Source organism: Aphanomyces astaci (genome assembly GCF_000520075.1).
Source record: "Aphanomyces astaci strain APO3 unplaced genomic scaffold supercont1.11, whole genome shotgun sequence".
Classification (NCBI taxonomy): domain Eukaryota; phylum Oomycota; class Saprolegniomycetes; order Saprolegniales; family Verrucalvaceae; genus Aphanomyces; species Aphanomyces astaci.
Genome location: NW_009798274.1, coordinates 520,388 through 529,065, shown reverse-complemented (window position 1 = coordinate 529,065; position 8,678 = coordinate 520,388). Strand labels below are relative to the sequence as shown.

The window sequence follows — 8,678 nt, the reverse complement described above, 5'->3', positions numbered from 1 at the left end:
CAACCCAAAACTCAATTAACCATGTGTGTGACTGACCATACGGGTACCTGATGACACGCCAGTATCGTAAACAAACACATGATTATACTCCCTTGGGATCATCCCCAACGAATACTGGTGCTGGAAGCCCATGTGTTTTCTATGTGGTTTTCGTGAAAGTTCAAGTGTATTTCGTTATTTACAGTTAGTGTGTGATAAAAACGGGGTCTCAGCAACAGCCGCTTTTGACGACGACGACGTCGCATGCGACAGAGCAGAAGGGCGGCAGCAATGCTTGTCATCCTCCAGTACTTCTGCAAGTGATATGATTGGATAAAAATTCTCTTCTTATCCAGTCATATCGATGTACCATTTTGATTTTGCGAGAATATTGGTGGCACCTGCTGTTTCATATGGGAACAATTCGCGCCCGTATGTAAAATAATATGGCTTGTGTATTTTTATTATGTAAATCCTGCACAGTGATCGCTAACTCTACATAATAATAACCTTCGAGAAATGATTAGTTTTCGAACATAATCTCTAAAATTCATTTTTGTGAAGTAAAATCCTCCTTCCGGCCACGTGGCGCGTATTCTCGGCCGTAGTAACAAGACAGTACAATCCGTTTGTGCTCGTTTTGTCAAATACGGTGACATCTTCATCTCGGCGCCGGCTTACAACCTCAACAACCACAAGACCCATATCCCGCGGACACCTCAAGCCATGAGCCTGGTCTTAAAGTTCATTCGCGAAAAACGCCTTACACGAACGCGTGTAGTTTCCCGGGACGTCATGCAGCTGCTATGCGAACATGGTATTCTTACCGTCAACAGTGACAATTCGAAGGACAAGGCCTCGGCATTGCGCGCGACTCAAGTCTATCTCGCCAGTCGCGTTTTAAAGCGCTGGGACCAGAAATGAATCTCATACGGGTTAACCAATGAAGTCGTCGTGAAACGTGTTGCCGCGGCGCTTAATGAGGAGACACCGCGCATAATTGTGTACCTCGACGAACCTACATTTATCACAACTATGCGCGCCATAACTACAGCATATACCACACCGGCGACATTGACTCCAACCCACCCAAGGCAAAGCACAAGGGCAGACGTCTTTGTTTTATCGCTGGGATCCTGAACATGAAAGGAAGCTTCTGGGCCTCCATAGTTTTGCTGGTAGCACCAAGGGCTACCAAGCGACGCTCAAACACGGTTTATTTGTGGAGTGGTTCACGATGAGATCAAGTCTCTCAACCTGCATGGAGTGATCATCGCCATGGACAACGCCAAGTACAGTGATCCCTCAACGTTTGCTCCCTGGTATCAATTTATACTCCGTTAAATTTTATTCGATATTAATTTACTAGGGGCCTTATGACATGCATGCATCGTTTGAAAATTAAAATTCAAAATTGAGGAGCCAAACACCTCACATTGACAACTACACACACAACGACAATTGAGAGCATGCAAAACAAGCGCAATTCACGACAAGAACTCGATTAGGCCTCAAAACCAGTGACTGAGTGAATAGCGATAGTCGATGCAATTTTGAATTTCGCTGAACGCTATCCAAGAATACTTCGTCCTTAGTCAGTCACACAGGGATTGGTAAAAAACAGGCGTTTAAACTAATAACTCACCAATTGAATATTGATGCTGTGATCGAGTGTACAGTTTGTGACCTATTATATACTGACTACCCTATTAAAAAACAAAGTCATTTCGGAAATCGCTAGATATCATCACAAGGTCATCAAGCACAACAGGAAAGTAGGGACGAATCATCATAAAGAATCGCAAAAAATGATAATTCACAAAAGCAAATACGTCTGCAAAATAAATACAGGACACATTGCCGCCAAACAATCAAAACTTGTAAGCGGGAAAACGCTGTATGGCCATCCTCACACCATTCATTTTCAATTTTTCGCTACCTTGATGGCCCTCTCCCCACCCCCCGCTGCCGCGTGCTTGTCACAATCGCGCCAAGGCCTCACCGAACGCGCCATTTCGCACGGCGTCGACGTCCTCACAAACTTGCACGCCGCACGCGAGACCAAGCGCCTTCGCTACTCCTCTGTCAGCCGAGACCCCGATCAAGATACCTGCGACTCTCCTTCTCCCATCCTCGACTCCTTTGTCGACAGTCAAGGACCTGGTGTCGTTCACAAACTTACCAACTTCTCTCCAACAGAGTTCAACTCACTCTGGGCCGAGCTCCAAGGTTTCATCCAGTCGAACTGGAATGTTGGAAGTGGACGCAAGTGCGAAGTATCACCACGAGACATGTTATTCATGACGCTCACCTCTCTCAAACACTGTGGGTCATGGGATGTAGTCGCCGCTGTGTTCAAAGAGAAGTCCCCGACGTTCTCAAAGCGAGTTACCGGGTTCATCACTGCAATCCATCCCTACCTGAAGGCAAAGTTCATCGATGGCCTCGCCGACAAGTGGAGAATGCCTGCGCTGGACAAGGCTGGCCTATGCTTCAAGAACTATCCATGGGCCCTGTACGCTGTGGACGTTACGTTTCAGCAAGCCAACGCACCAGCGGGGTCATTTGCGGAGAAGAAGCGCTTCTTTAGCAAGAAGCATGGTCTCTACGGCATGAAAGTGGAAGCGAGTGTCCTTCCAAATGGATATGCGATCAACGTGACGAACGCGGTACCCGGGAGTTTGGCTGATATTACAATCTGCTACGACAACAATGCATTTCACCAAGACATGCTGACGAAGGTCGGCGATGAAACAACCATGTCTGACAACGGGAGTTTGCGGAACGAGTACCCAAACTCATGGGCTTTGCTGGCTGACAAGGGTTATCAAGGCCTCTACCGCCATATGCGTGCAATCACCCCTGCGAAGCGCCCTGCCGGTGGTTTACTGCCGGTGTCAGTAATGACTGCCAATGACAGCGATCGTGTTGTCGTTGAAAAAATTTTCGGGCGATTGAAGACACTTTGGACCATCATGAGCGAGTCGTACTCTTGGAAGCGTGATCATTATGATCTCTTTTTTCAAACTTGCGTTGCGTTAACGAATGTTCACATTCGTTTTTTGCCGTTGCGTGATTTAGATGGGGAAGATTTCGCGCGCTACGAGAATCGACTGCTCTCGCTGGGCGACAGAATCAAGTCCAAACGTGCTGGCTCGATGGCTAAGTATCGTGAGAAGCGCAAACATCGTATGAGCATCATTTTGCCCCCTGGAAATTCTGAAGCGGACAGTAGCTCAGATGAAAGTGGCATTTTGAATTAAACAATACATTTTGTTTTTTAATTGGAAATTACATCATATTATATTATTTACTCAGTCACTGGTGTATGCAACACATACTTTCCAAATCGCACAATGCAAGCGAAGTCACTGGGTATATTTCGAAATGACTCAGTGATTTAGTAGTATTGTTAATTTATTCGCTAAAACTCAGTCATTTATATTTTGACGTGATTATTTTGGAATATGATACAGCTCTGGCCAAAAATAACGTCTTTGGTCTAGAGGTCTATTAGAGAGTACTGCAGAGAGTACTTCGTTCAAGAGCCACTACAAGCGTCGTCAAATGGATCATGTTGTAGACATGATTGATGATCCCCCATACGGGAGTTCTCCCTCGGAACTTGGGCCATTCACTTCAGCTTTTAATTGACCAGCAGATAGTCACCCTTCAAAGTTAATGTTTGTGGTTTCTTTGTACAATAGGCTGACTTGGAAAATTTATATTTGGAAAAGCGAGCAAACGTTGAGGGATCACTGTATCATCGGTGATTACCAAACAATACACCCAAAGGTACATGGAAGAAGGTGGAACTGTTGAAATCGTGCAACGAATTGGGTGCGCCGGTATCGGCGGATGCCACGAAGGCTGCAGTTTGGGCAGCCCTAAAGGTGGGCATATAGCTCAACGTTGTATCCGTGATCGAGACCATGGCCAGGGAGCACGGACGCTTGGTTGCTTGGATGCCGCCTTATCACTCGGATCTCCAGCCTATGGAGATGGTCTGGTCATGGGTTAAAGGCGGAGTCGGCAGGAAGCACACTACCAACACGACGATGACGGACGTCGTACACGCATTCATGATGCATTCACCGCCCCTGCCAAGCCGCGTTATCTACAACTGTATTGTACACACCAAGAAGAAGGTCAAGTCTATGAGTCAATACCTCCAGGCCCTCGATGAAGCGGATGATGATGCGTCACATGTCTCCTCCTCCGAAGCTTCAGCAGGAGATTCAGAGTATAGTGATGAAGTAGAAGAATTCACTGCCTGAGACAATAAGTACCCTGTTTGTTTTTATATACAGTGGACATTAAATATGGTGATATTATTTGTGATGGGGTGGTTAACTTCCGACTCTCATTTTTAATAAAATAAATAGTGTCCTTGATGCCCTTGACCACTGTTAATGCACTTTTACACGTCCCAATGGTCGAAAACGAGTTAAATCGTTTCGGCACTAGCTCCATCCTGTAGCATCGCGCTTGATTGAAGCGCAGTCCAAGTATATCTGGCAGACAGTGGTCGACAGAGGCAATTGAATGATGGAGTCGTACATGGATGATTAATTCATCCGGATAAAAGAGTATTCGTGAGAATTCGTAAAAGGGAGATATTTTTTGCATACTTGTTAAGCATACAAAGAACAAGGTTTTATCCATGACACTACTTCGATACGAACATTCACGAACTATTTCAGTTCATGATTTCTATGTATATCCGGACAAAAGATTTCGTAAAACGGCTCAAACCGTTCGTAAAAGGGTATTATTAATACTATTCTGTCTTACAGTTAACTGTAAATGATGTTTAAAAGAGTATTCTTAACTTTTCAGCTTTCACTATAAATATCAACCCCCCAATAACATGAGTTTCTGTGTGTAACTGGTAACGTTACTTCGAAGTATGTGTTTCATAAATTTCAACCCCCCCCCCATAACATGTGTTTGAGTGATTTTGTGTTTCTCTATTAACAGTAAACAAATACTGTAAATGCAAAAACACATTGGGTGACTGCCAAAAATCACGCAATTCAAAATTTCTACCGGATTTATCTGAGACATTTTTCAAATAAAAGTGCGCTCGCAAATTTGTACAGACCGTTTTATCGTCTGTACAAAACGCATCATTTGAGAGCCATCAACTCGCATCGACATCGTGACAAATAATACTTCAAAATATGGATTTCCACAAGTATTATACTTGGTTGGACGTAGGAAGTCTGCATAATTCGTCTATCCCCATAAGGCAGGTCGAGGCAAGTCGTGGTGTCCATCATCCATCGATCTTCTCCTAGACACAACCCTCGATGTGTTGCCATTAGGTAAGAATGGATGGGAGAAGGTTGAGAGTCGCTTTAACCGTTTGGCTGAGACGAAGTTACTCCCCGTGCGCGACATGGACGCCCTCAAGAGGAAGTTCATCCTCCTCAAGAATCACGCGAAACCAACGGGTGACCCCGAATGTCCCGTCAAGGTGAAGCGAGCGAAGCGCATTCAGCGTGAGATCGACCAGTCGGTCTCGGTGATGTCACTGGATGTCGGTTGCGACGAAGATGAAAACGACGACGGTAAAAAATACTTGAAATCATGTTGACCATGTATTTTAGATACGGACCCTCCGGTCCCGGCCCAAGAAGACGACGAAGATGTCGGACGAACCGGACTGCAACAGACGGAGTTGCAGTCCTTGAGCGTGACCTTGAAGCGCCAATTCGACCAAGGAGACCCGACAGCGAGATTATTGTCCTACACGGCGAAGAAGCGGCGCTCGATCGACAAGTATATTAACGGCGCTGCCGAGGCCGACACGAAGGCTTCGTCGGACATGATGACGATGATCTTACTTATGGACGAGCGGTCGGCAAAGCGAGAAGAAAGCCGGATTGAGCGTCAAGAAAAGTACGACCGGGAGCGCGAAGAGCGTGATGCGAGACGTGAAGAACTACACATTCTTCTGATGGGGAAGATGATGGGACAGCACCAAAAGTAATACCACAAAAATTCATCTCTTGGCGACTTCGGGTCATGCATTTTCAACTGTGTACTAAATTGCATATATTATACGCAACTATCCGTCACAATAATCATGTTCGGTGCAAATTATCTTACTTAAAAGCACTTACAAACAAATATATCCGCACAAGATATGGAATTAACTAGACATATACTTACAAATTCGCCCAAAAAGCTTAAAAATGTGCCAAATTTTTTTATATCTTGGACACATCAGTGATCATGGTATACAAATGCTAAGTGTAAAGGCGTCGTATGTGAATCCTTAATTTGCATTTATCTTCTAAGTGTAATATGACTAAGCACTGAATACATTTTTTATTTGGCTAAGTCCCGTCCGACGAACGCGGAAATTGTACAGGCGAAACATGTTCGACAGACGTTGGCCTCGTAGCACTGGATTGTAGGGTAGAGGTAGCATCAATTGACGATATACTTTCCCCGTTGCCCCCATGCCCCATTCTGCAGCTTCGCGAAGCGACGTGATACAATCACTCATAGTTTGTAAGGCCAGGCGGTTTGCCGGTGGCTGCCGCTCGAGGTCACTTTGTTTTAGCGGAGTGATGATCCTCCCTGCACAAGGCCCAGCCACAGGGAACGCCGAATCGGACGCCACTTTCATTCCGACGCCTGCATAGCGGCCGTCTGCCAGCCTGGCTTGAAGTTGGCGACTCACTTCGCCATCATTCCAAGAACCAGGGCAGTTATGCCGCGCCCAGATTATCGTCCCGACAACGCCCAAGCACAGGCAACCCGTTACGAAGACGGAATGAAGCCACCCTACTCGTACTATTAATTGATTGTTTTATATACATTGACGTTACCGACCATTGAATTGAGCATTTTGGAGATCAATGTTACTCGGACTTTGGACCCGATAATTTTTACCATCCACAAATGCAAACACGCCTTCAACGAGGGGCTCCTTGGCATTGGTCAAAGTTGGCCAGTGCTGTTGTTGCCGAGTCGTTGGCCATCGTACCGCGGCGTCTGCGATTCGGTTTAGAGAACGTCCCAGTGCACGCTCGGCATTGGATAACACGCGTGCGAAAGTACTTGGGGATACCCCAAAGAGCTCCTGCGGGGTCTTGTGTTCAACGGCTGCCGTATAGAAGTGGAGGGTCATGGCTAGAACAGCATGCTTGTGCTGGATCCTCGGAGGGCGTCCTCGTCGACCTGGACCGGACAACACTGTACTCTTGGTCAAATACTTGTAGCAAATCATCGAAGTCGTCCGGGGGCAGAGAGACCGTGGTGAGGAACGATGGGGTGTTGCGGGAACGGTACATTGTGTACCAAGCTGCGTCAGACTGGTCGTCATGCAGTGCCACCGACTCGACGGCATTGCGTTCACGAAGGATGCCTCGGAGGCGAAGCATTTCCAATCGTCGTTATCGGCGACGATGTCGTTGGCGTGAGAAGAGTAGGGCCGCTACGCTAGCGGAAACCATGTCAATGATGCATTCGCATGGACCAATGAGTTTTAACCAATACATTTTGAGTATGAAAGCTATTTTGTCCAATTAAATCAATTGGTGAATTGTGCTTTACGCAGGCCTCCTAAAATTGTCGCTTACGACAAAATAAACAAATTAGTCTATTTTGTCGTCCTCGCCAGTGTTAGTTTGTCTTCTTACACATAAAGGCGGTTTAAGGTGCCAAAAAGGTCTTTTTTAAGGCGCCAAAAGGGATCATCGTGATATTTATACTACCGGCATCATCGATTTCTGCTTGGCCGGGACACATATATCCGTGCGATTCTCGTCCATCTCACATTTTAGGATGGAGATATCGCTCTCGTCAGCGACGGTATTGGCGTAGCACTTCCTGGAAAATGAACAATCGAGTGGTCCAAGATGGGCATAGAATCAAGCGACTCCTACTCCTGGCCGTTGGACTCGCCCTGGTTCACGATCGCGACGTCGAGCATGTCTGTCACCATGCCGACCTGCGCGTGGATGTGCGACTCCTACTGCGCGATGTGCAGGGACCGGCTGGCAGAACGGCGAACGTAATTTTGACGACATCGATGATCACGGCGATACAGAACGTCATGAGCCACCATTCGCAGGTCGCGTGTTGTCCGGACGTTTCTCAACGCAGAACTCCTTCGGCTCCAGTGGTAGCTCTTTTGGAACGTGAGTAGGCGGCCGAGGTGGATCCACTGGTTTGTCTCCTTGGGACACTGATGTTCATGCGCTTTATAAGGTTGGCCTGCTGACACATGAAGATCGCGAAGGCCCGGTGAATTTGATTCACGTACCAATCGCCACGTACTCGGCGGCCTGCTTGACGACTAGGTCGTTTTGGTGCCGTGCGCACCAAAGAGGGTGTTCGCCTTCTTCTTGGGCGGCATGACGTTGCTTTTGCTGTGTAAGGCCCGTGGAATCGCGTCCTCAAACTATTAGAAGGCGGATTAGTGCTTCCTCTGCTGAATTTAAAATAACCTTAATTTGTCGTCCCACCCAAACTTAATTTGTCGCTTTCTTGCGTATTTTATAGCAAAACGACAAATTTAGGAGGCCTGGCTTTACGAGAATATTGGAGGCACCAACGATTCTTCTGGATTGGCCACACAGTCATGGGTCAAAAATTATACGTTATCCGGATTCTCAAATACAGTCTGATGCAAAACGTTAAGACACCAAGTATATCTGAGCTATCTCATTGAATATCAAAGG

General features: G+C 46.5%; 5 protein-coding genes across 5 annotated transcripts; 2 read left to right on the top strand and 3 right to left on the bottom strand.

Annotated features, from left to right (window-relative positions):
• Window positions 1–1,922: 1,922 nt before the first annotated feature.
• On the top strand, window positions 1,923–4,256 carry H257_05827 (hypothetical protein; the record flags this gene model as incomplete). The annotated part of the gene is made up of 2 exons (XM_009830821.1): window positions 1,923–3,168; window positions 4,003–4,256. The coding sequence occupies 2 exons, from the start codon at window positions 1,923–1,925 to the stop codon at window positions 4,254–4,256; spliced, it is 1,500 nt and encodes a 499-aa protein (XP_009829123.1).
• Window positions 4,257–5,380: 1,124 nt separating this feature from the next.
• Window positions 5,381–5,974, top strand: H257_05826 (hypothetical protein; the record flags this gene model as incomplete). The annotated part of the gene is made up of 2 exons (XM_009830820.1): window positions 5,381–5,552; window positions 5,592–5,974. 2 exons carry the CDS (start codon window positions 5,381–5,383, stop codon window positions 5,972–5,974), a joined length of 555 nt encoding a protein of 184 aa, XP_009829122.1.
• Window positions 5,975–6,295: 321 nt separating this feature from the next.
• H257_05825 (hypothetical protein) lies at window positions 6,296–7,123 on the bottom strand (the record flags this gene model as incomplete). The annotated part of the gene is made up of 2 exons (XM_009830819.1): window positions 6,296–6,777; window positions 6,886–7,123. 2 exons carry the CDS (start codon window positions 7,121–7,123, stop codon window positions 6,296–6,298), a joined length of 720 nt encoding a protein of 239 aa, XP_009829121.1.
• A 2-nt stretch (window positions 7,124–7,125) lies between these two features.
• Window positions 7,126–7,376, bottom strand: H257_05824 (hypothetical protein; the record flags this gene model as incomplete). The annotated part of the gene is made up of 2 exons (XM_009830818.1): window positions 7,126–7,173; window positions 7,248–7,376. 2 exons carry the CDS (start codon window positions 7,374–7,376, stop codon window positions 7,126–7,128), a joined length of 177 nt encoding a protein of 58 aa, XP_009829120.1.
• A 500-nt stretch (window positions 7,377–7,876) lies between these two features.
• H257_05823 (hypothetical protein) lies at window positions 7,877–8,353 on the bottom strand (the record flags this gene model as incomplete). The annotated part of the gene is made up of 4 exons (XM_009830817.1): window positions 7,877–7,966; window positions 8,048–8,211; window positions 8,261–8,293; window positions 8,320–8,353. 4 exons carry the CDS (start codon window positions 8,351–8,353, stop codon window positions 7,877–7,879), a joined length of 321 nt encoding a protein of 106 aa, XP_009829119.1.
• Between the last annotated feature and the right edge of the window lie 325 nt (window positions 8,354–8,678).